Consider the following 26,234-nt stretch of genomic DNA (forward strand, 5'->3'; position numbering starts at 1 on the left):
CGATCGGCTGCGCTAGACTGGACTAGTGCATGCCCGTGCTAGATACGGCAGCCCAGAGCCAATCAAGTCGCAGTTATTGTGCTGGGATTCCCTGGTCAGGCCTGTCAGCGTCTGGCCCGTCTCCTCCTGTTCTCCACTTTTTGGCTCTACCCCCCTTTGCTAAAGGTTGTTTTGCCCTGTTTTCAAAAACAAAAAAAAACATCCAATTTCCACTAGTTTTGCTTCTTTTCTGGCTGGATATCCGTGCTTCGCCTCAGGCGTTTCATTTCCCTTTTCCCTCTCCCTCTCCCTTTTCCTTTTCCTCCTTTTCCAACTTCGATCCTACCCTCGACGCTCCCCTTTCTACCTGCTTCGTTTAATGTGCTGTTCGGAATTATTTCTTGTTCGTCGCTGGAATTTCCGCTGCATCTCCTGACGAGTTCGCCGCGCGGCTCACTCACACCCTTACCCGCCCTGTATAGAATTTATTGCGCTTCTTATATAATCCTACGGTGTATGTCGTCTACAGCGAATAATAATTACGACATTGCGAAATTGCGAAAAAGTTGCGAAGCTCCCCCTGATCCAACCCTGAGTTTGCCGTGCCGCAACAACAGCATCGACAAAATGAAACCTTCAAAGCTCCTCCTTTGTCTTGCTCCTACGGTAGTTCTGGCCGTCGAGTCGGAAAAAGCGCCAGCGGTTGCTCCCAGTCCATCTCTACCGAATAATACTCCCCCTGTCCCTCTTCCCGCCGTCCCGATACGTCCACAAGATGAATCGCCTCGGATACCGTCAGAAGCGCAGATGATCCATTTGCCAGTAGTCGATGGGGTCACGTTGAAACCCGAGACGATACCTATCCCTCTTCTGAGCAGAACGAAGCTCTCCCTCCGATCACTCAGGTCGTCCACGGGGTTGACCAAATCACTCCGCGCTCGAAGTGAAGGCACACTGGGACAAACACCTTGGATTGGGATGGCAATCGGGTTGACCTGCACCACCCTGGCAGCAGTAATGCTGGGGTAACAACATCTTTCACCGACAATATTCTACGCCTGTATACGTTTTTTTTTTTTTTATAACCTTCTACATCTACACTCCTGAACGATTCGCCGGTCGTCGCTGCTTTGCCATCCCCGTTCTAATTGCATCTGGAGTTTTTTTTTTTTTTTTTTTTTTTGCTTTTGCTTTTGCTTCTTGCTGCTTGAGCAACTCTGGTTGGTTGCCTTGCTATTGTTTGTTGTTTTCTCTCGAGCGTATTGCATACAAACACGCATCTACCATTTACCATTTACCATTTATGGGTTACCATCTCTGGAGGACTACGCTAATACTGGGAAGATTTCGCGATGGTGTCTTTTTGCTTTTCTCTTCTTGCAGAGCTTCCCCTGCGCTGTTTATTATTGATGCTTGCATTCATACCCCAACCATGTATAGACTAGGTTGCTGACGCTTTTATACGTGTACATGATATATTCCAGCCATATTGGCAAAGGCCAAACAAAGGCATTACTTGATCATCATCATCTTTTTTTTTTTTTGCCTTTAGCCTGTCATAAAAACAGGGCATTTACTTACTATTTACGTGGGGCGAATCTTGCCCTGGCTGGGGAACGCTGCAATGAGTACCTGCCTACGGTAAGTTCTAAAGTGGGGAGAAAACAGGCACGTTCAAGCTTGAACGTGCATGTGCTGTATCTACGGCAGTTGCATTGTGGCTGACAATGGATATGGGGAATACTTCTATATACTCCGTACAGCAGCAAAGAATCACAAAAAAGCAACCCCAGGATAGGCACCAAGATCCAGCCAGTCCCTAACCTAGGTTTTAACAGTCCAGTCAGTCTTGGTACGGAACTCTCCAGACCGAATCTAATAATAACCATCCGTTCCGCTCTTTCAAGCACAGCGAACAAAGACTCGACCTCGACAACTTCAATAAAAAGCGTTCTCTCTCTCTCTCTCTCCCCCGCCCGCTCGCTCGCTCGCTCGCTCAGCCTTGCCAGCTTACGGATAACTTGATCTCCATTCTCCCTCCCCCTTAAAAATTATAGTCTCCCTGGATATAACACCTCTGAAAAGAACATGGCCAACTCCGACAACATCCCGCCGTTTGTGGAAAATGTGCCGGTCGCTCGTGAACTCGGGATTCTTTTTGCTTTTCTTGTGCCCTCGCTGGTGATTATCGCGGTTTATGCTCTTTTATGGCGGGGTAAGCTGGGCTACACTCTACAGCACATTCTATTGAATTGGTCGGAGAGAGAGAGAACTGTTTCGTATGCTGATCATGATCATGATATAGTTGTCCAACAACGGGGCGAAGAACGTGATAGGCTGCGTCGAGAGCAACTGGTCGCGCAGGGAGTGCATCATGGTCGTGGAGGTCTCCATGAGACAATCCTCGATCACGAGATATTATTCATGGCCGGCGCAGAAGCGTACCGGTTAAAGAGCACACATTCGCCCTCGTCTGCTTCGGCGGTGAACTCGCATTCATCCCACACAGGGACAAACGGTGCTGCTAGCCGGCTAAGAGATAGAGTGAGATCGTAGTCAAATCGATCTCTTCTCTCTCTCTCTCTCTCTCTCTCTCTCTCCTATTTAGGTTACTACTTAGGAGACATGCAGGTATCATACCCCCCCCCCCCCCCCCCCGGCAAATATCGTGAACTAATCAAGGAATATACTCATTCTCTATCGAATATAAGATGTATAGGCTTAGATGGATGATGCATGGAAATAAATATTGATTCACTTTCCAATCGCAACGAACAAGCGATCCCCGATATCGCCTAACCCAGGTACAATCATGCCATGCTCGTTGCACTGCGCATCAACTCCGCCGATCCATAGCTCTACGCCGTCTGCCCAGGAGGACGCCGCGCGCTGCACACCGGACTCGGAACCCAGGACACTGAGCATCACCACACGCTGCACGCCCCACTCTCGGAGTGTATGGATGGCGGCTTCGGCTGTGGCGCCTGTCGCGATGACAGGATCGAGGAGTACGGCGACAGAAGCAGCGGGGTTGTTGGCCGTTGGGGAGGGGAGGTTATTGTAGTATTCTACAGGTTGGAGGGAGAACCTTTCGCGGAAGATGCCTAGGTGGTAGATGGGGACAGGGGAAGGGAGGAGGTCATTCATAGCTGGGTCCGATAAAGATAGATCAGAGCTGTTTGAAACGAAAGAGAGGGGAGCACAGAACACACACCGTCAGTCATGCCCAGGCCCGATCGGAGAATAGGCACCAATGCAAGATTGGCTGGGTCAATGTTCTTGGTTTCGTACGATTCACCGAGAGGCGTGGTATCCTATAATTACGACCGTGAGGGTTGACTTGGACTTAATTTGATGAGCATACCTACTGTTTTCCCGGTACCTGCGGCTTTCCAGCCCGATGCGAAGGCTTCTACCCCCAGAATGGTTGCAATCTCATGCACGAGGTTGCGGGTTTCTCGGGTGGAGGTTGAGGAAGAGCGAAGCTGCGAGAGTTTTGCCTGCAGAAGGGGATGGGAAGAGATGTGGACATTTGAAGGGATTGCCATGCTGGGGAAGTTATATATGTGATAGCTAGGAAAAGAATATGATGGTCAAGGGTGCAGTGATTCAAGAAGAAGAAGAAGAAGAAGAAGAAGAAGAAGAAGAAGAAGAAGATAATAATGAGGGGTAAACAAGAATGTACACGACAGTCACCTGCTCTCTGCCCTACTGATGACAAGTATTTCTCCTGCATTTCTTCTCCTCTTTTCAGCTTCATCCTTTCCTAATCGGTCGAAGGAACCTCTCTTCTTCGCTGCTATATTCCCCTCATCTTATCTCCCTGATATGCTCTTCCACTTAGGGCCATAATAAATATGAAGTCATCGCCAATTTGTGACCCACCCGCAAATCGAACTACCGACGGCTAGCACTGAGACTAGTGCACGAAGCATTCTTCATTCTTCCTGGCTCGTCTCCATATCTCCATGGAGGAGAAAAAAAAAAAAAAACGTAACGCATCCTTGGGATGTGATTGAAGTTCCTTGATATCTGTCGCAATGTCTTCCGACGTTTCGCCTCGAAGCGAGAGTCACTTCGATCGTCCGTCCGACTCCCCCCCGGATAACTGCTTGTCCGAGACCAGAGCGCCGCCTCCTGCTACCGAGGAGGACCCTGCCCAGCGCGAGGAATGGTCGTCTTCAGGATACCCTCTCCCTCCAACGACTGAAAAGCCCGCGGATGGCCCAGTAGAGCCGAATCCAGAGCGCGATGAGCCGGTCGCCCAGCCGCTGTCGCCGCGCGTCACCTACCTCTACACCCTGTCCTACCTCGTCTTCTTCTCCTTTTTCGGCACCCTGGCGCGCATCGGTCTCCAAGCCCTCACCTTCTACCCCGGCGCGCCCATGGTTACGGGTGTTCTATGGGCCAATGTCGGCGGATCACTCCTGATGGGCTTCTTCCTCGAAGACAAGAACCTCTTCCGCGAAGAATGGGGTGAACCCAGCAAGAAACCCGACGACCGAGACAATAATAACTACTCTGGCACCTCTACTCCCGACGAAGCGTACGAAGAATCCAAACGCCACAAATCCGTCAAGAAGACCATCCCACTGTACATCGGCCTCACAACCGGTTTCTGCGGCTCCTTCACGTCCTTCTCCTCCTTCATCCGCGACATCTTCCTGGCCCTGGCCAACGACCTTCCCAACCCGTCGTCCTCCACAATTTCCCACCGTAATGGCGGCTACAGCTTTATGGCTCTGGTGGCCGTCATCCTTATCGAGGTATCCCTCAGCATGGGCGCCCTAATAGTCGGCGCTCACCTGGCTCTCGCCCTCGACCGCTTCACCCCTTCGTTCCCCTTTCGTTTCACCCGCCGCTTCCTCGACCCGCTCATCGTCCTCCTCAGCTGGGGCTGCTGGCTGGGCGCAGTCTTCCTCGCAATCTGGCCTCCAGATCGCCACGACCCAGGCCCAGAAACCTGGCGGGGTCGCGCAATCTTCGCCCTCGTTTTCGCACCCCTTGGCTGCCTCCTCCGCTTCTATCTCTCTCTTGCCTTGAACGCCCGGATCCCAGTGTTCCCGCTGGGGACCTTTACAGTGAATATCTTCGGCACAATGGTCCTCGCGATGTGTTATGATCTGCAGCATGTGCACGGGATCGGTGCGTCCTGGGGACCTGCTTCCCTTGCGGCGCCTTCCATCCTCACGAGCTGCCAGGTTCTCCAGGGCGTGATGGATGGGTTCTGCGGTACGGCCACAACGGTGAGTACATGGGTGGCGGAATTGAATGGGCTAAGTCATCGGAGACATGCGTATATCTATGGCGTTCTGAGCGTGGCTGTTGCATTGGGATTCTTTGTGATTATTGCGGGGTCTTTGAAATGGACGATTGGCTTTGTTACTCCTGTGTGTACTTGATTGTTTACTATGTCTTTTACTGTACAACTTTATATTATTGAGATGATAAAATATAAAATCGAATGCTTACATGACATGACATGACATGACTACTACTACACCTTTTACGATAGTTCAAAAGGATCCCCGCCAACCAACTTGCATTTTTTTTGTGCTCAAATTACTTATAGTACAGGGTACTACAACGCAAATCATGTAACTCAATAGAAAAAAAAAACATTTAAACACGAAAGATAAAAAAAAAAAAACATCAAATCGAAATCTTTAAACAGTGCAAGGCAGGTAACATGCAAACAAAACAAACATGCAAACAAACAAGCTGTGTGTGAGAGGAGAGAAGAGAAAACAGGAGAAAACAAAGCATAAACAGGCGGGGACGGCATAGACACATAACAAGATCAGAACGATTCTAACTCGCATACATTAAATCAATGATCCAAAAAAGACTAAAGTAGAAGAAGTAAAAAAAGTATGAGAAAAGTGTTTTGAACGAGTGGCTTGAAGAAGAGAAGGAAAATAGAAGACCAAAGGTATATAAACAAAGGTATCAAAGTAGTCGAAGTAAAAACTTGACTGGCAAATTGACCAAAACACGCTGGTGCGCACAAGTAAAAATGGTACTAGAAATATTAAGTATGTTGCAGGCGTATGAAAAAAGGGGGGCAAGGGGGGGGGGGAAAGCACAAAGAAACACGGGAAAAAAAAAAAAAAAAAAAAAACTCCAAGAAGTGCATGAGGGAAGAACACACAGGACCAGCCGGGTGTCGAGATGTTACCGGGAGGAACGGCCCATAAAAACATGCAAATAATCACACCGGACTCCTGTGAGCTCTTGCAATAAACCATGAGAGCAAAATGACAAACAGACATAAACAGTAATAAAAGTCGGGAATCACCAGCAAGAAGCGTTATGCGGCCCTTAAGATCGTATCAGTCCGTACTGGAAAACACATTTCGCCGCCAACCTCTTGCTTAACCATTCCCGACCCCCGAATTCCGAAATTGCAATGACCCCAAAAGCAGAAAGCCAGATACCCAAGTAATGAAAGAAAAGATTTAGGGGGCAAAAAAAGTTGGTCAAAGAAGGGCCTGGACAAGGATCTACTTTCGATCCTAAGGCGAAAGAAGGAAAAGACTCATCGAAAGAGCCCAACGTAGTTTGCGCACGAAACATGCTGACAAGTTAGTAAGCTGTGCCTACACTGGCCAGTGTTTTCGTGGGGACTGCATGGATAGGTTGGTCCTTGGCGACTCGCAGAGAGTCCTCATAGCCAACTAGGGCCTGGGAATGAAGTTTGAACGACTCGCCCATGAGCTTGGTAATTCTGCAAAAGTTAGCCACTATCCTGGAATTAAAAGACCGATCAGACTTACCCCCAAACCACCACACCGTCTAGGATATTACCCCATACACGAGCGACGGTGGAACTGAGTTTACCACACGAGTCGACGGCATCGTCGTCGAACAAATTCCGAACCTTATTGTAAATGGCCATCTCCGCCTCAGTGGCCGGCTCCTCGTCATGTTCCAGGCGGTAGAGCCAGAGGCTGAGAATCACCATCAAATCCAGACCACAGAGCGGGTGCTCGACGCTCCAGTTTGTGGCGGAGGTCTTGGCAACCCAATTAATTCCTCGAATGGCTGCGATCTCAATGCATTCGAAGCATGATTGAATAACCTTGTTCATCTCCTGGGAGCGCTTGACCTTTTCGCGAGCAACCGTCATAGCAGCAGCAACCTCATAGGACGAGTGGTAACGTAGGGCTTCTTGAATAGACTTCAGGTCAACCTCTAGGCGTGCACGAGTGTTGCGATACACAGCCATCGAGTTGAAGATCAGGGGATGGCCGTTCTGGGGGGTGCTGACGGGTACCACGATGGTCTCAGGTTCGCAAACTTCGAGCGAGTTCTCCCATGTCTCCAAGGCCAAGCGGAGCTTGTACTCAGTGACTACGTCTTGAAGAGCTTCGAAGCTCCGCTTGTGGTTCCAGACTTGCAAAAACAAGGCATTGATCAAGACACGCGTGGCGAACGCACTGTAGCGTGTTTGCTCACCCTGGAAGAGGCAGTCGTGGGCTTCGCGGACCGTCATGGAGTTGGAAGCAGCCAAACTCCTACGCCATGCCTCGTCATCACAAGTGTCAAGGTTCCACAACGATTCAGAGGAGGGGAGCTCCAAGTTGTCAAATTCATCAAAACTCATTGCTGGGGTGTGGTTGAAAGTCAAGGTGAGCATGCCAAAGAATATGTACACAGCATAATAGGTCCGACGACACGACTCATCCTCGATCCATTCCTCTCTGGTTGGAGCACCCTCGCGAGCTTCAGTGCGAAGTTTCAACTGATAACGATTTCCAGCGACCATCTATGGAATGTGAGTAAATGGGGATCGCGGGGAAAATCAAAAGGGGAGGAACCTACATTGGCAAGAAGACTCTTGATAGAGCAGGTCCATTCAAGACCTTTTGGATCGCCACTCCAGCTCTCGAAGATCATATTCAGGAGAGTGCTTTGCATGGCCCAAAGAGGGCACTTTCTTGAATCAAAGTTGTCCTTGTGCTGGAGGAACTGATTGACCAGCATCTTCGATCCAACGTGAAGCATGAATGCATGCTGACGTTCAAACGTGTACAGAGCACCGATGGAGAGAACTGCAAGCAAGAGTGGCGACGATGTAGAAGCGGGCTTGAAAGACTCCTGATGCAAGAAAGGAAGATGGTGATGGTACAAGTTGAAATAAGTCGACAGATACTTGTTGAGAGCAGCAGTCGACGGAAGTTGGAATGAGTCCAGAAGCGCACCCAGGCCGTCCGCATTCCGAATACGTTCGGCGATGATGTTGCGCTCCATCTCGCCAGCAACCTGAGGGGCCTTGGGTAGCGTCAGAGCTTGGCTGGGGCCGGGAGATCTGCGATAATTGACGGGACTAACAGGCCCCGTCATTGAGGGATACGGGGACAACGCATTGGGAGTGGAGTTGCCTGAGACTGGCAGCGAGTTGACCAAGGAGTGGAGCGAAGGCGCGAGCGAATCGTTCACATGTCGGTCCACCGAGCTAGCGTCCTGAGATGTAAAGGGAGACATTATGTGATGCTTTGAATCTGCAGGTGAAACTAGTGAATCCCAAGGCATCTGAGGCAACGTCGCATTACCCGAGAGATAAGACACAGAGGGTTCGAGGAGGGGACCACGACCAGGGGAAAATGAGCGATCCGACTCTGCGCAGTCAGTGATCTGACCAGTGGCGGCCGCGGCAGCCTTATGTTGGAAATCTGTCATCAGCATTGCTGCCGCTTGAATGTCGACCATACCGTCACTGCTTGCTTCTATTTGCTCCAGCGTAGCAGGATCGATGGTGATTGAAGGCTTAGCGGGAGCAGGAGAGGCGGCCTTGCGAACACCTGCACCCCCGCGACGACGACCTTCTGAAACTAGTGGTACCCCGCCATCTTTGGCGTGAACAGTTCGGTCATGTCGAAGGAGAAGGTCTCGGCGCACAAATGTACTTCTGCATTTTAGGCACTTGAAGGGGCGTTCTTTTGTGTCTGTAGACGGGTGGATTTAGTACACTGTATAAACTGTAGCTATCAACAAGGGGGTAGCGAATGGTGATGAGATGGAAGGAAATCCGCCAATTCCATCTACCCAACCGGAGGGAAACCGTGGGACAAGCACTTACGCGATCGCTCGTGTCTACTCCGGTGCTCACTTCTGCTGAAGGCGCGATTGCAAAACTGGCACTTGTATTTCTTTTCGGGGGCGGAGGTCTTTTTGGCGGGCGAGGCATTCGCCGTATTGGAAGCGGCAGGGGCCATTGCTCAAGAGGGGTGCAGCTCAAGTCGGGCCAACCGATTCTTCTCAGCACGACAGCGACGGCGCGGAGGAGTGTGGTATCGTCCGGTTTGTGGCTTCACACCAGTTCTGAAGACGGGTAGACGACAAGAAATCGAGTTGATGTCTGATCATTCCTTGGGCGTGGTACTATTGTGGAGGTGGGATTATTGTAAAAGTGAGGGTCCAGCCACAGGCGGACGAGGGGAAGCAAACAAAAGTGGTGGTGGCTCCAGGAGCGGCCGGGAGAAGAGAGCAGAGAAAAAGGCGATCAAGCAGGACAAACAACTCTAAAGGACTGTTGAAGGAGAGAGGAAAGAAAAGAGGAAAGTGTTGAAGAGAAGAGAGGATGAAGGAGGAAGGGGGAGGTGGGAGAGAGAGAAGAAAAAGAAAGAGAGGAGGAGAAGAGAAGAAAAAGAAGAGGGGGGAAAGATAGAAATGGATGAGGAGAAAGTTGGTTCGCGCGAATAGTGGGAGTGGGAGACCGGACAGTTTCTGGTCAAAAGGAAAGGGAGCGAGGGGGGGCCGAGAGTGAGTGAGAAATTGGTAGGACGTGGACACACAAGAGAGAAATCGGGGAGGGGGGATGATCGCTGGGTCGCGATAGTGAGGCGGTCGTGTCCAGTGTTGTGGCAGCTTTAACGTGGGAGGGAGGAAAAAAAAAAAAAAAAAAAAAAAAAAAAAAAGAGGGGCTGTAGACGGGAATCACGGAGGGGAAACAGGCGAACAGATGAAATCCCCATAGTATCCACGCACTTTTCCCTGTTATCATCACGTCTCCAATGAGCGCGTCCCCCGTCATTTCTGACTAACTACATGATTGACCTAAACTATATTAAGTTAGAGGGGTTGTCCTCCCAGGTTCATAAAATACCAAGTACTACACAACTGGACTACAAAAACAAACCAAGTTCGCAAAAAAGAAAAGAAAGAAAAGAAAAGAATTATAATAATAATTAAAAAGCCCACTTTAGCCCACATGGACTGGATAGAAACCTTTAACCCATCAACCCGGTTCAGCCGGGGAGAGATACATTAACATATCGATTCGGAGAGAATTGACTATTACCTCTTGGTAGGCTCTCGAATAATCATAATTTCTTTCTGTTACTTCCCTGTACTTCCTTCCTTCACAATGTGAGGGAGAATTCTCACTAGCTATCTACTATTATTCATTACATATCCCCACTGCAGCACACAACATGGAGTGCAACATCATTATTTGAACTATGCTAAAATTAGAGAAGAAATAAAAAAAAAGAAAAGAAAAGAAAAGAAAAATATCATGATAATTATATGAACAAATTCTTCATCCTTGAAAAATGTACCTGTTTAGGTTGGGTAATTCTTTGTCTCTACTCTGTATCTTGATTAAGATCGAATCTTTTCTTAAGGTGATGGATGCTAGGGTTTGATGAATCTGAACCCACTTTCCGGATTATGTCCATTATCCGACCTCTGCTATCTTATCCCTGTCTTGTAATCGAGCCCCTCGCTGGAGTTAGTCTTCTGTCGCATACTTCATTGTTCTGGGGATTGGGAACACAGTGGTTACTACTACAAGAACTAAATATCCAAGTACCCTTGTACAAATCAACAGTGAATCTGGATTTCCCATTCATTGATATTCACTGTGGGGTGCTGTATGATGAGTTGGTATGAGGCTGTCTCGGTCCGGTATGGTATGTGACTCCATTCAAGCACAGAGAAGAGTAGTATAACCTCAAGAAGAATCATAACATTGCATTCCAAAGTAACCTTCCCAAAGACCTATATTCTTGCCAACAGCTACATCGAACTTTGAACCTTTGATCTGTTTACTATCTGACAGCGCAGAACCATAAAATGGTCCATGGTCGGCTGCGGGGCTATCCAGAGAAGATTCAAACTTGCTTACAATCAGTCTATTGATATTGATCTATTGCAAGGCACATTCAAAGATTAGACTAGTAGTAGCCCCTAATAATATTCATATTAATATTAATAATTCCAAAGTACACACACACACACACACAGGACATGAAAGGGATAAGCCACGCACTCGCTAGAAAGATTAATGGTGATAATAATTATCGCCCCTCGTCAGCCCCCCCTTGCCCCTCCAACAAGGATTAAAATTTAAATGCCACGGAGATGACCATCCAACATGATTCGTGTAATCGCTCCTTTCATTTCCACCACGGATTCTTTTTCACACACACACTAAGAAGCTCCCGAATCCGATTATTTCGCCCACGAACTTTCTTGCCCTGTCTCATTCCGATTCTTTCGATTCCTCCCTATCATTTTTGTGTTCGCACATCCACATCCTTCATCGATCTTCATTTCCCCCTTTCCCCCCCTTGTTATGTATGTATCTAGTGGGCAGTTCATGAGGAAAGGGGGGGGGCAATAATATTATTGTCAAAACAACCCCTCCTCCCCCTCCAAACCCGCCACCTACTTTTTCATCATCAGCTGTTGCTGTTGTTCCTTGGTTCGATTTACCCCTCGAAAGCAGAACCCCTCTGTTTTTTCTGGGTCCCCTCGAATCTTACTTGTCAGCCCCTCTTCTTTCACTGTCATATGTAGACATAGCCTTTGGGTGTAGAGTAGCTTCGTAGGTCCCATCACTACTCTATCTAGGGAATACCCGAGCCCGCCCAGTCTTCCCTCATGATCACATCAAAAGCGACCATTGTTCCAGACCTTGATTAAAGGTTCATTACTCCGTACAGAGGATTCAATTCGTCATCACTCTACATAGTAACTAACTACTCCATTTATTTTCTTTTGGGATCTCCTGGGATACCAAAAGGACACAGTTCCCCTTCTACTCTTAGATATCAAGAATGCTGGCAGGCAAGCCACCCGCCACCACGAAGCAAATAGGAGAATAATCCCAACTGGCGATGTGATCCCTCAAATCATTGACAGATCCTTACCCACTCTCTCGGGTATCGTAGGTGACCGATTTTCTGTACCTAATCGATCATTGCAGATAGCCCCCTACTGTGAGTTACGGAGTGTGGTTTCTTCTGCTGTAGATGTATAAAAATAGGTCATGAAAAGGTGGTCAGAGTCGCCGTTTGCTTACTTTTCTTCGTCTTGGCCGCCCAACTCCAGTCAGCTGCACAGCGCAGTACTCCGTAATCACCGCAATAACCAGAACAAGAGGGTCTTCTCTCTAGCATGGATCTTTTTTGAGGCTGTCAAGTTGTGTTGGCCACCGATAAGGATTTCCCGTCAAACGGATATTCCGTTGATACAGTTACACATTAAAAAAAAAAAAAAAAAACCTCTCTCTCTCTCTGTCAGTATTCGGTCCGAGGTTTACTCGGGTACTCCGAGTCTGTTGGAAGCGCACATCCTAGGCAGTACACCGTACACCGTACAGACATGTTGAGCCTGGATGGACTGCAGTCCGTGTTTCCAGAAAAGGTTATCTCGTTAGGCCACTTGGGACACGATGCAGGTCTTCTCTTCTGTCCTTCACCGTCATCATCACCGGTAGACACTATTTCCTGTCCCTGTTGCTGTTTTTGGCAATTCTGCATTCAACTCGTGAAGTTGCTCAACCTACCATTTTAATTCCCTGTTCTCCTGCAAAGTACCCATTATCCCTGCCAGGCGACTAGCTACTAACGGGGGGGATGGTTATTTCAACATGAGGTCAGCAGTGTGACTGCCTGCCAGCAGGAGTAAGCACTCACGCCTAACAATTACCAGCCTCGTACGGAGACGCGCCCTTTGTTCCGCGTCCATTCATCCCGGCCCACTTAGGATGAAAGGCGACGAAGCACGTCTCAATTAGGTCAGATGATAGCGACCAATCCCTACCAACTAGTAGTAGTTAGTTTCTTTCTCTCCGTCTCTTTGCATCAGCCCACTTCTCCTCCAAAAGACCATCACCCTTCAGGTTTAGTATTTCACCAACGGTGATTTGGATAATGGGGTAGTCCTGGAATGGCAGGTGGGGTAGGAATCAGTCAGTCCACTGGGGTGGGGGGGGGATTTTAATCCTTTTTTGTGTGAATTTTTATAGGCCTTGACCAGGTAAAAGGGACCGGGAGTTACTGGGGGAACGTTCAAGACACATGACCTGAACACGTGAATGAGGATTAATACAGATCTTTACTCCGTACTTGTATGATGGAACTTCTCTACTCTTGCGTACGAAGCAAGTCTCTGTAGGGAATAAATATTGGTATACATATCATGCGGAATATATTGTTATCATGATCTACTGTGTAATATTGTCCTTTGTTGAAATGCACATCACAAGTCCATCTCGGTCCACTTAAATTAACAAAGGGTACTTTTACTAGTTCCATCGGATCCCAACCCTGCATCCACTCTTCAGATGCAGGACCCGAACTTACCTGTTTTAGCTCCAGCGATGTTCTTGACCGCTCTCATGAACTGCCCAACCCAGGAAAGCAAGAGAGAGAGCGGTGAGATTGGGTTCGGAGTATGTATGTCTATCAGCGGCGGACAAGTGGCCAGCCAGTCAACTGCTTGAGACCGCGGAAGAACCAAGGGTCATTTGTCCACACGCTACAGGTCCAACCTCTTCCATTCTTTTCTCGCCATACGGAGTAGAATTAACCCTATTGGGATCCTGTCTGTCGATCCACTCCCAAGCCATGCAGCGGTCCGACCCAGCAGCGCTTCAAGCTCCAAGTTGTGTACCAGAGTACGTACGTACTCCGGAGGAGTATGTCGAAGCTGAGACTGATGGAGGTCGAGACTGTTTCACATCTTCCTCTACGGGAGTACCTCGAATGAGAACGAACTCGTTCAAAGGGACCGCGGGAATAGACCACTATTGAAATCAATATGCAGCCCATGTATAACTTCGGTAGGTCGGCGCACGGGGTCAAATGAAGTGGACAATAGCGCCAAATACTCCGTGCCTTGCTAAAGGCCCTCTCTCTCTGTTCTCCGTACTCCGTCCTGCATACCGATCCGCCCATCCATAGGTGGTGATCGATCACTTCCGGTTCGGGATCTTTTTTTCCGCATGATATTACTTAAGCTCCTGTGATTGAAGAAGAATTTCCAAGAGAAACGATGACTTGCTTTAGTCATTAACTATTATAACAATACTCTAGTATCGTGAGTATAGGTACCTAGGTATGGAGTATACGGATAGTTTGGTCAACGGCCGGAAATCCCCTTCCTCCCCTCTGTCTCAAGTTAGAGAAAAGGTACCAACCAAGTTTCCTTTGCGAATTTGAGATCTACCAGAGTTTTACCCTGTAGCTTCCCGTTCCATCCCTTTTCCGTTCCACAGTCAAAAAATAAATAAATAAATGAATAAATGAATAAATAAATAAAAATTAATGGAATAAACCGAGGTAAGTCTAATCGATCTTCAAAAGTCGATCGCTGGGCGAGCTCGTCTCGTACGTTAGGTAGATAGACATGATTTAATGATTTAACAATTAACCAACTAACGAGTTATTGAATCCGTTATTTTCAATTCCAATTTCAATCCGCAACGCATAGGTCCAGGTACAGTATATAACGCCAAAGAATCTACCCAAGTCCCGCTAGGGAGCGAGTACTATGTACCATGTAGGTAGCAGGTACCGTTGCAGGATTTCAGGAACATCTTCCCCGAGCCCTGGTCTCAAACTAGTGACCATCGGTATTTTCTTCGCCCAAGCAAACCGTCTGTCTTGTCTTAGCTTTGATTCCATCGTCCCGACAACCTACTAGCCCACCTAGGCGAAAGCGCGCCCCCACTGGGAATTGGTGGGAAAAAAAAAAAAATTAAAAATTAAAAATTAAAAATTAAAAATTAAATAGACGAGTCGGGACTCGGGAGTCGAGACGGTCTGGAAGCTGGCCGGTGTAGGGGCCTAATTCTAAAAGCGGTGATACCTGGAGTCGGTGAGGATAGATAACCTGCCTGCCCTAGATAGCTGAGATAGGTAGGTAGTACTCGTTCGCTAGCTAGACATGAATTCAGTAAGGATCCCGTGTCCTTTAGGCTATCTTGACTCCAAATGTAAAACACATGGCCTTGGGTTTCTTCACCGCTTTTATCATGTATAGGTACCTACCTAGGTACTTCGTACGTGGCAGACAGTTAGATTGGAGGGGGAGGGGGGGGGGGGGGGCACTTTCTTCCTTACTATGTACTAGTATATTTGAGATTCTATAGTTCCACCGATATTTACGGAGTTATGGGGTGTTGTCCTGAGATGCTTTTTCAGGATATGGAGAAGCAGAGGACCTGATATTGGGTTGGTTTGGTCTTTAGAAGGGCTTCCGGCTTTTCCCGGGTACGAAGTCCTCCGCATTCACTCCATACTGAGCCGAGCTTGAAGGTAGTTTCAAGAAATATTGGCATATTGGGGTATCCGTCTCAATTGCGTTTGATTGAAAGAGTGGGTAGGATTATACTTCACCATCTGTCTCGGCTTGAGCCCAAGTACATCATGGATACATATATCTATCTACTCCGAAATACAATGGGTCCTTTTAAATTTGCGTTCCGGATTGCGTGGACAGAGAGACACAACTAAGTCTAGTCTGATAGGGCAACGGGTCCATCTATAGGGCTAGAACCAGCAAATCGTAGGTTCTGGAGCTGGCCGCTGGAGTAGATAATTTTAATCCAATTTGCAAAAAAAAAAAAAAAATGTGAAATCACCATGCAGATGCAGTACCAGAGTAGATTATATCATAGATGTATCATGGATAACTTCCGCCTGCCATATATTGTTCTGGATGATATATCTATTTATCCTCCGTACCGCACATCAATCAGATATGTAAAATGACACCGCCCTCGAAAAACCAGACATATCGTCCTTTTGTTTCTTCTGAGTTTTTGCTTTTCTGCACGTTGCTTTTTCAAGCTCGAGGTTGTGCGTGGGTCTCGCTAAATATGTTCTTGACCTAATGATGCCTTAGGGCTGGAATATTCATATGCTCTACTCCGTACATGCATTGACTATTGGGCATATAAGCAACCTTCTAGCAGAAGATGGTCGTCTCTGTAGCCTGTACAGTTCATAGTCATAGATAAAGAGTTGTGACCTCATTTCAGCCAGACCGAACCATGGAAATCCCCCGCCGCGATCAGAACCAGATCCGAGGCTGGACTACATAGGTATGTTCCATGGTTCATTTCCGGGGTCGACGGCGCATCTCAATGAACGATCAGTACTGATGATCTACTTTATGTCGGTTATACACATATATGCCTGGATTTGACCCGAACGGGGTTTCTCACTTGTCACTGCTTTTGAATTGAACATCAAGAGATCGGGATAGTAAATTGTGTGTCAGGCATACATACCAAGTAAAATTACACACAGACTCGGTACTCTGTATGTGGCGATGTCCATATAATCGAAACATCCACGTGAGCATTCCAGGATCTACCAATGAAAGTCACTATGAAAACACGTTTTCCCCTATATTTCCTACCTACTGTGTATATGATCTAGATATCATTTCATCACCATCAATTTTTCTTCCACGCATTCACAACCCCTGCCGAGATAACCATTTATTATTGACACCTGGACTCCAGGAATCAGAAACTCCGTACTCCGGACTCTTGCTTGTCGTCTGAAGTTTGAACTTGAAAGACCAACAGGGACGGCTAATTTCCGAAGAAGGTATAAGCATGCCAATTATTACCATGTCCTATTACTATCACTAGTACGGATAACTATTACTTGATGCTTGATAATGTTCCCTATTATTAACTAATCTCGTTCTCGTGAAGTCAAACGACGAACCCGAAGTTTCGGCGTCTGGGATTGGAGTCCCAGCGGAGCAGTCCGCGAGAGCCGAACGAAGTCTTAGGGGCTCCATAATAGCCGTGATTTCTTCTTGACCTTCCAATTCCAGAATAGTAAGTCAGACCTAGACGAGAAAGGAAATCCAGAAGATAAGCCGTGATAGTCTTAATCTCAGTCTCAATCTCATTCTCATTCTCATTCTCATTCCCGGTCTTGGACTCTCGCTCAACACGAAAAGTCAGAAACAAACGAAATTAAACCAAGACAGCCAACTGACACTGCCTCACTTGCTCTCTCTCTCTCTCTCTCTCACACACACACAATCCAGCTCTACGGTTCACTAAAAAGTTCAAGGCAACCGGGCCTGATACTCGACCCCATTTTTAATTACTGCACTTGCTCAATTTCAAGGCAAATGCAAGAAAATGGAGCAATGGAGTTCAGAAGGTTTCTCGAAGGCTGGCGGAACCTCATAGGTGGATATCTCTGGCACGCGGCAACGCTTCAGACCAACCGTTAGCAACCGGAAGCTGGGAAGGGAGAGCCGGGGGGATCCAAGACCAGAGAGCCAGGATGGGAAACATGGGAAGTAGTCTACTCCGTAATGGAGCCCGCCTTGTTGATGGATTCTAGACTTACTCCGTACAGAGTAAAGCCGGCGAGGATGAGAAAAGGGGGAGGGGGGCCCACGCAGTTTCTAGTTTTCTTGTTCTCATCCGCGGTTGGTCGAGGAATGATTGATGGAAGCTGGCTGGTTTTTGCCTACTCCGTACGTACTCCGTAGTGTTGGGTTTAGTGGCGGGACCGCCGGCTGTCTCGTACTCTGTCCGACGGAGTAAACGACGCGACGAGACAAGCAGCAATAGATGATCGGGGATCACAGGGCCCAAAAGGCTAGTCCGATTGCTACGGAGTACAGAATACAGAGTAGAAAGGAGGAAGCTACTATAATGGAAGACTCTTGAGTGAAGTGGGAAAATGTTATTTTTATTTTTATTTTTTTTTGAATAGCTAAAGTGGAACATGTTCTAGATTTGGAAAAGGATGGAGAATCTTGATCTCGCTCAAAAATTGTCATTCCGTCTGGTCCGTGAAAATGATCCCAAAGTTAGTTAACTCACGTCTGATTTCCGAGTCCCGTCCGTCCCTGGATAACGGCAACGGCGGCAGTCCGGACGCCCCCTTCAGACTCCATTCCTGGAAGCGAGCGAGTCGCTATCGCCCGGCCGAGTCTCCCAGTCCCAATGAACATAGTGATTTCGACAGTAGGCCGAGATAAGCGTGTTATCCGTGGGTGAGAAGCTAATCTGATCCTTAGCCGTTCCTGTTTTCTCCTCTGGTATCTATAATACTTGGGTCCTTGCAGTGTATGTACATGGTATATATCGCTATCAACCAAACGGGGGACTCGGATGTTGAATGATACTGGAGGCACAAAGAGCACTATCTACAATGTCTTGCAGGCGTAGCATTACAACTAATAGACTTTGTCGCTGATGGCGAGACTATACAACGACCTACTTTCCAAGCTGCACAACTCGCAACTCACAACCTCCTGCAGGGCTGGGACCACTCGGATGCGTTTCAACGTAGCTAGAATCAGAGCAATCTTCGCCATTACCTACCCAGGATCAAGGGTCATAGAAAACTCAGGATGTTTCGAGCTGTACCGCTCGAGGGGTTGTTTCACGTCCAGCCTCACCGGGGCGCAGGTATGTATATTCCGCCGGTAGACTTCTCTTTAACCAAGAAACGAAGCCAGCCAAGCCAAGGCCTACCTTTGTAATCCCAAGGGTACAAACAAGGGCTCGATCTTCAGTGAAATGAGTTGGTTATGTCCCGTGGTGTGTATGGATGATTCCATTGCGTCTTCTCTGATCTTACGACCATCTCGTGGAATCGAATCTGCATGGCATGGTTATCTTACCATGAAATACTGGGATTAGCTTCACCTTGCATCCCAATCAACTTGACAATCCCCGGGGGATTCTTAGCCAGGGATTCTCCCAGGCTAAGACTATAGCACCGGTTTATCAACCTCAGATCAAATCGATTTCTCACGCCATAAGCATGGGCTGGAGGGGATTCGACATGGCTGAATATTGCTAATAAGTGTCATATGACTATCCTCCCAGTCTAGGAGGACCTGGAACGAACTTCATAGCTCTTGATATATGAACTTTGCTGAAGAAATTTGATCGTGATATAGAAGGTTTCAGATCATGTCTCTTGCGTAGACAAATACACATCCAGGACCAATAAATCTGTGACATGGTCAAGAATGACTGGCTTGTTAATGTGTAAGTGACGGCTAGAATTATCAGTTGGCTTTGGGGACTATGTATGCCATATCAAACATTCTGGTTTAATGGAAAGCTAGGCTGAAAACATGGACGTGGTCCCTTCTCCTACCCTATTCCATAGGAGAATTATAGGTAGTTGACGATAGAAACCTTTTCAATTGAGGGGAGTGGTTTTTTGGAAACTTGAATATTGCACCAACTAAACAGAGGTCGAGCGGAAATTGACCTTCCATAATCAGGATCTGTTATTGATTTCCGTGTATAGTTCTGTACAAGTATTAGTTTGACATGCTTATTCTGAGATCATAAAATAGTCAATAGGACCTTACGGCCCCGAGTCAACAGATCGCAGGTTGGTTTCGAACGTAATCGTCTTCTTCACGTGGATTTCAATGTAACATGAATAGTGATTCAGTCTATGGGTCCTGTATTTGGCTGGACGTGAGTTAAGTGGGAGCCCAGATATGACAGACATTTTGTCGTAGTCTTTGTATGTACGCGTAAAAAGAGCCGTGTATATAAAATAGTTCAGGGTTCTGCTATCATACTTTCCAGAATAGCTATATAAATAAGATTAGATAAAAAAAAAAAAAAAACCTCCAGGTCCATCAAAGTACAGGATGTGATATATCTAACCGTCAACCACATGGCTTTGTGCCTGTGTCCTGGTCATATAAGCAGGATTTAGACCCCCAAGCAGGAGATCATATACGACTGACATCAGACGCCACCAAGGCATAAACGACATTTCGCGTGGTGATAGATCGTTTACAGTAAAATATTACTCTACTAGATAACCATGGATACGGTTCGCTCGTACTAGCAGGGGTTTCACTCCTGGGTGCGGAGTGCTTGGGTTCAAGGCCCCCGTTTACGGGACTTGAGTGCCGGCTGCTCTCCTTGGGCCATTGCATAAGCGGGGGAATGCAATGTTCGAAAAACCCTAGCAAGGTGTGTCCTGGCAGGGATCGAAGGGAGCCAATAGTGCCTTGAGTATCTCTGCCCGGACAAGGTTCCGAGTTGCATGTAGAAGAAGGTTGGTGGACAGAGCCCGGGGGTGAGAGAGAGAGAGAGTCTGAGTCCCTGATCTACCGAGGAACGGTCAACGAGGGCAAGAGGCTGGTATTGTATGTTGGAGTACTGTACGAGATTGGAATCTGGGGTTTTGAGATCACTCCAAACTCTGACAAGATATGCTTTTGTGCTTTTGTTGTGGAGCATGCAAATTCGGGGTGTACGTAGCGGGCCGTTGCTAGAAGAATAGATTCTATGCCCGATACACAGAGGTGTTGATTTTAATTAGTTTGGATGGTTATTGGGTAGTTTCACTGACGATTCGTACAGAATCAAATGCTGGAGGGTGAGAATTGAAACGGTTCTCCGGATGTGTGGGGACCTGGCTATTCCGGGGGTTTGCTAGGATTGAAGCCCTCCCCTCCCTACGTAGGATGATGATGTGTAAGAAATAGGAGGTGATCTATGTAGGTATTGCGAGACAGTGCTTGCTCCTCAATTGGAACCAAAATCTCCTCTGAATGACGAGTCCTCCATAAAGAAACAACAAGAGTGAGAGTGGATAAAATGAGTTCCCACCCTGACCCAGACACACGGACTCGCTCACCAGTCTGACACTTCCGCGGTGTGGTACTGGACTGGAATTGAGTCTAGGCGGATGGCTCCGTCCTCCGCATGTCAGGGGCCCAGACTCGATCAAAGATATAGGAAGGGGATGGAAGTTGTAAGGAATTCCGAACTGAACTGAAGACAAGGGGTAATGGTGAACGGCTTGATCCTCAAATTGCCGAGAATATAAATTAATACCGGGAACAGATACTTGTCAAGCATTTTAAAACCCGTAAATGAATGTCCACAACGGAGTGGGAATCAGATGTGGACACACTGGAAAATCCAGACCCGTTGACTCAGATACTGGACTTCTAACAGCCTTTTGACAGTGTACGGAGAACCTGACTGGTGATCGACCGCTGTAAACAATCATACTGAGGATCATTATTACCCTTTTTTTCGTTTATTATTATCATTCGCCTGGAAATAATATTAAATGCCGTAACAATACTTAGCACCTTAGTACAAGGTGGGGAATGCATTCTTATTCATGGATCCATCAAGCCTCTTCTGGAGAGCAGGTATGGAGTATATTATAGTACTATATATCCTAGGGTTGACCGTAATATGTAAAGTATCTCTCTATTATTGTCCTCCTCAGAGCAGCAAGGTTAGTCCTCTATTTCCAACCCTTCCCTAATTCCCTCAGAATAGCAACATCGGGCCAGATACCTATGTACTCCGTAGATATTAGTTAGAGATTGTTCTGAAGTTGAAAGAAAGGTCAACATCTGAAAAACCAGACCCGATGCCAGAATTACCATACCAGACCCATACGGTACGGTATTATACGGAACCAATCCAATACCCGCAAACCTGCCCACCTCCCATCATCTGCGCACACACACACACACACACACACACACACACGCAACTCTCACTCTCACTCTCGCAGTGCTTGCTGCATCTCCATTCTCTCACCACCTCTACTGGTTGGACCCATAAACCTCCTGATCCTCCTTACTATTCATCCTCTTTCTTTTCCCTCTTTCTTTCCCCCCTGATTCTTCTCTCTCTCTTACACCTGACGAGGCTCTTTTATCGCTGGTCGCCTGCCCGTATTCTTGCCACCACCTCTAATCGCCCTTAGTCCTCCTAGTGCTTTATCCGCCGCTCCTTCTGCAACCCACTTTTGACTCCTCTCCGTTTACCGCCCCTCTCGCTCGCTCGCTCGCTCGCATCCTCTCTGTCTTCCACATCTCTCTCCCCTGGATACCCCCGGTGACCTGCCTGTCTAGTCATGAACATCGCCTCTCGTTGAGCTCGTCCAGCCATCAGCCGCAAGGGACGCAGCAACCCGGCCGTCGTTCCCATTCACCCCTTGTCGACTCCCTCTTCCCCCCTTATATCGCCGCCAATTGTTGTGGTACCCCAATGTACGAAACCCGCATAGCAGAGCCATTGGCTGCCGACCCCGGATTCGCACCCATGAATAAGACCAAGGCCTTCGTGACTACCTACGAGTATACTGAAAAGCAAATGGCTGCCGCTATGACTGCTACTGCTCCCAGAAGCCGTAGTCGTGGAAATAGTTTGTCTATCCAGCAGCAAGAGATTATGGCTGACCAGTCGCCCATACGGCATAAATCGTCTATGAAAGCGCCCAGCCCAGAACCCGCTCCCGCTCTGTTTGTCCGGGCTATGTATGACTATGATGCGGACGATCACACGAGCTTGAGTTTCCGACGGGGGGATGTCATCCAGGTTCTTAACCAGCTGGAAACTGGGTGGTGGGATGGTGTCATCAACAATAATGTGCGGGGCTGGTTCCCTAGTAATTACTGTGATGTGATTACTGATTTGAGGGAATTGGAAGAGCAAGTGGCGCATGCACATGATGAAGGGGATTTCAGCGCAGACTCGGGCGCGGGAGAAGACCTCGAGGAGGAGCACGACGACGATGTTGACTCTGCGGGTAACCCCCGGGATTCACAACCGCTCCTCCCAATCGAGGGCGTGGAGGCTCCCAAGGAGCAGGAGGAAGCTGCCTTTTGGATCCCCCAAGCGACCCCGGATGGTCGTTTGTTCTACTTCAACACGCTCACTGGTTATAGCACTATGGAGCTGCCCTTCGAAAACCCATCTGTCAACGAGAACGGTCCCTACGACCGGAACCATGTCTTTGTTCCCGACCAGACTCGACCCCCGCCGGAGATGATGGCTCGCGGGTTTGAACGAGACGAGGATGACTACGATGGCTCGGCGTCTGAAGCTGAAGGCGAGTCTCTGATGCTTGCCTCTCATGACTCGATGTCCCGGAGGCGTCAGTCATTCATCGACGGAGTATCTCCCGCTACATCTATGGACTCTCTGCACCCACCGTCTGCGACCAAATCTTCTATCAATGAGGGGAAGAGTCCGATCATGCGAAATCCACAGAAGCAGCTTTACGGCTCCGTGGGTGCAGGGAGCAACCCTTCTATCGCAGAACCTCTCCACAGGCCTTCCACCTCCTCGGGATTTTCACAGCATTTTATTGATGAGGGCGCATCCCCCCCCATCACCTGGCCTTTGCTCGTGGATAACATGAGCCAGGCTGTGGAGGCTTATCGCCAGACCCTGTTGAGCGGTGATCGTTCGGAATACGTGAGGAAGGCTGAAGACATATCAGACCATCTGCGCATGCTCCTGGCTGCTGGTTCAGACACTACCGATAACCATTCTGGAAACCCTTCCATTATTTCGACCAACAAGGCATTATATCCTCATTTCCGCGATATGATGTCTAAATTCTCGAAGCTGGTTCTTTCATCACACATTGCTGCGGCGGATTGGCCGAGTGTCGATTCGGTGAATAAGTGTCTACAGGAAGCGGATGGTGTCATGCACGGTGTGTACGGATATGTTGAGGTCGCAAGACACCAGCGCGGTGAATATATTCGTCGAATTACTCCGGGCTTCTTGGCAGGTAGCGCTTCGGGTGGCTCTTGGCAGAATAATGGTGTCTCTCTCAACGAGTCTGGTCCAACGTCGTTTTTGGACCAGGATGGAGCTGATCTGCGGACTGAGCCGTCGGTCCCTCTTGAATCCAGTCTTTTGGAACATATCGATGTTCTACGAAGGTCCTTTGTTGGGAGCATTCGTCGATTGGAGGAACGCTTAACCCTCAACCAGAAGAAGATTGTGACCGTTACAGAGCATGAGGAGATTAGCGAGTCTGTAGCCGCCTCCGCTGTCAAGGTTATTGAACAATTCCGTCCATGGGGCTCGGCGATCGAATCCATCAACCTTGCGCCCCTGGGAACTAGCTTCCAAAATCCCCAACTCGTAGATTTTAGCTTGCAAAAGCAACGAGTCTACGATGCGATTGCTGATTTTGTTCTCAGCTGCCAAGCCATTTCCGCGCCCTTGGGTGATGAGTGGGCGGAACTGCGCGGCGACTCTCTCGATGACCGCTTGAACGCTGTTCGAGCGGTTGCTAGACAACTTGAAAATTATGTGTCTCAGATTGGATTCTCGCTCTCACTTCTCCTTGAACAGGTTCCAGAGGCAGCGACGCTCCGAAGCGAAAGTCGTGTTGGGGTTGAGACCGAGGCAATCAAGGGCTTGCATGGCCGCACTGAATCGCGTGTAGCGGATTCAATCGGTATCCCGTCTACGCACCCGCTGGAGAACTCGTCAGAGAAAGTGCGGCGTAACATGGACAAGGCCCAGAGATTCTTTGGACAAGCTCCGCCGGCAGCCATCACCCGAGAGCCTATTCGGGATTTGGCTCGTGAACCGGAAGAGACGCCATGGTTCTTGAAGATGGACCATGGAGATGAAGTGTTCTACGACACCAAAGGCGACGTCCCCACCTTGAAGTGCGGTACACTGGCAGGGTTGGTGGAGCACTTGACTCGTCACGACAAGCCCGATCCCTCTTTCAACAACACTTTCCTTCTTACATACCGCTCGTTTACAACTGCGTCAGAGCTCTTTGAAATGATCACACAGCGGTTCAATATTCAGCCTCCATTCAGCTTGAGTGCAGATGAGATGCAGATGTGGATTGACAGGAAGCAGAAACCTATTCGATTCCGCGTGGTGAATATCTTGAAGAGTTGGTTTGAGAACTTCTGGATGGAACCCAACGATGAGGCCCACATGCAGCTCCTCGGACGCGTCCATGATTTCACCAAGGATTCAATTGCTACCACGAAGACTCCAGGTTCGACTCAATTGTTGACTGTCATTGAACAGCGGCTTCGCGGCCAGGACACCACCGTCAAACGACTAGTCCCTACGCAAGCAACCCCTGCCCCGGCTCCTATCATTCCGAAGAATATGAAGAAAATCAAGTTCCTGGACATTGATCCTACGGAGTTTGCCCGTCAACTCACCATCATCGAATCTCGTCTTTACTCGAAAATTCGACCAACTGAGTGCTTGAACAAAACCTGGCAGAAAAAGGTCGGGCCTGACGAGCCTGAACCGGCCGTTAACGTGAAGGCCCTGATTCTTCACTCCAACCAGCTCACGAACTGGGTCGCTGAGATGATTCTCAACCACTCCGATGTGCGCAAGCGAGTGGTAGTCATCAAGCATTTTGTCAATGTCGCAGATGTATGTGTTCTCGTAAGCTCTCACTATATATATTGAATCTAACTAACCTGGGGATAGAAATGCCGCTCTTTGAACAATTACTCTACCCTGACTTCCATTATCTCGGCACTTGGAACTGCACCAATTCACCGACTTTCGCGTACATGGTCTCAAGTTAGTGGACGAACTTCTGCTATTCTGGAACAGATGCGCAAGCTCATGGCGAGCACCAAGAACTTTGGCGAGTATCGTGAAACACTTCATCTCGCTAATCCACCCTGCATCCCATTCTTCGGTATGGTTCCCATCGCCCTACGCGTTTGTTTTTTTGTTAAACTCTAGTGAGCTTCGAGAAGTTTATCATGCCGAAACTAACCTTTCCCCTTTGCAGGCGTGTATTTAACGGACTTGACATTCATTGAAGATGGTATCCCATCTCTCACACCGTCGGAGCTGATCAATTTTAACAAACGTGCAAAAACCGCGGAGGTCATTCGTGACATCCAACAATACCAGAACTCACCCTACCTTCTTACCCCGGTTCCCGAATTACAAGACTATATCCTCACTAATTTACAGGGCACTGGTGATGTGCACGATATGTATGAACGAAGCTTAGAAGTGGAGCCAAGAGAAAGGGAAGATGAAAAAATTGCGAGGTATGCCACCAGCAGGGATAAGAGTGCTTTGACTCTTGCAACCCTGGTAATATCATCACGATAATTTTAAATCCCCTTTTCCCCACGATTTCCCCCCCCAAAATTCATTCTCCCGCTCTTGTGGCCCATCCCTGTGTATACCCCTGAGCCGGTTTTCCTCTGAT

General features: G+C 48.1%; 7 protein-coding genes across 7 annotated transcripts; 4 read left to right on the forward strand and 3 right to left on the reverse strand.

Annotated features, from left to right (window-relative positions):
• Window positions 1-205: 205 nt before the first annotated feature.
• P175DRAFT_0554156 (uncharacterized protein) lies at window positions 206-1,162 on the forward strand. Its single transcript, XM_040900539.1, has one exon. It carries the CDS (start codon window positions 496-498, stop codon window positions 1,006-1,008), a length of 513 nt encoding a protein of 170 aa, XP_040756292.1. The 5' UTR covers window positions 206-495; the 3' UTR covers window positions 1,009-1,162.
• Window positions 1,163-2,067: 905 nt separating this feature from the next.
• P175DRAFT_0528416 (uncharacterized protein) lies at window positions 2,068-2,535 on the forward strand (the record flags this gene model as incomplete). The annotated part of the gene is made up of 2 exons (XM_040899609.1): window positions 2,068-2,194; window positions 2,285-2,535. 2 exons carry the CDS (start codon window positions 2,068-2,070, stop codon window positions 2,533-2,535), a joined length of 378 nt encoding a protein of 125 aa, XP_040756293.1.
• Window positions 2,536-2,605: 70 nt separating this feature from the next.
• Window positions 2,606-3,773, reverse strand: P175DRAFT_055341 (uracil phosphoribosyltransferase). The gene is made up of 4 exons (XM_040900487.1): window positions 3,348-3,773; window positions 3,194-3,293; window positions 2,668-3,137; window positions 2,606-2,610 (listed from the first exon to the last, which is right to left on the reverse strand). Exons 1-3 carry the CDS (start codon window positions 3,525-3,527, stop codon window positions 2,734-2,736), a joined length of 684 nt encoding a protein of 227 aa, XP_040756294.1. The 5' UTR covers window positions 3,528-3,773; the 3' UTR covers window positions 2,606-2,610; window positions 2,668-2,733.
• A 100-nt stretch (window positions 3,774-3,873) lies between these two features.
• Window positions 3,874-5,456, forward strand: P175DRAFT_0498003 (CrcB family protein). The gene has a single exon (XM_040896412.1). The coding sequence runs from the start codon at window positions 4,020-4,022 to the stop codon at window positions 5,379-5,381; it is 1,362 nt and encodes a 453-aa protein (XP_040756295.1). The 5' UTR covers window positions 3,874-4,019; the 3' UTR covers window positions 5,382-5,456.
• Window positions 5,457-6,564: 1,108 nt separating this feature from the next.
• P175DRAFT_0426622 (C2H2-type zinc finger protein) lies at window positions 6,565-9,197 on the reverse strand (the record flags this gene model as incomplete). The annotated part of the gene is made up of 4 exons (XM_040893187.1): window positions 6,565-6,706; window positions 6,756-7,747; window positions 7,804-8,927; window positions 9,062-9,197. 4 exons carry the CDS (start codon window positions 9,195-9,197, stop codon window positions 6,565-6,567), a joined length of 2,394 nt encoding a protein of 797 aa, XP_040756296.1.
• Window positions 9,198-16,942: 7,745 nt separating this feature from the next.
• Window positions 16,943-17,542, reverse strand: P175DRAFT_0528421 (uncharacterized protein; the record flags this gene model as incomplete). Its single annotated transcript, XM_040899610.1, has 2 exons — window positions 16,943-17,178; window positions 17,473-17,542. 2 exons carry the CDS (start codon window positions 17,540-17,542, stop codon window positions 16,943-16,945), a joined length of 306 nt encoding a protein of 101 aa, XP_040756297.1.
• Window positions 17,543-22,261: 4,719 nt separating this feature from the next.
• P175DRAFT_0489992 (putative cell division control protein Cdc25) lies at window positions 22,262-26,134 on the forward strand (the record flags this gene model as incomplete). Its single annotated transcript, XM_040895774.1, has 3 exons — window positions 22,262-25,432; window positions 25,490-25,706; window positions 25,803-26,134. The coding sequence occupies 3 exons, from the start codon at window positions 22,262-22,264 to the stop codon at window positions 26,132-26,134; spliced, it is 3,720 nt and encodes a 1,239-aa protein (XP_040756298.1).
• Between the last annotated feature and the right edge of the window lie 100 nt (window positions 26,135-26,234).

The sequence above is a fragment of the Aspergillus ochraceoroseus genome (genome assembly GCF_002846915.1).
Source record: "Aspergillus ochraceoroseus IBT 24754 chromosome Unknown P175scaffold_1, whole genome shotgun sequence".
In the NCBI taxonomy this organism is placed as follows: Eukaryota; Fungi; Ascomycota; class Eurotiomycetes; order Eurotiales; family Aspergillaceae; genus Aspergillus; species Aspergillus ochraceoroseus.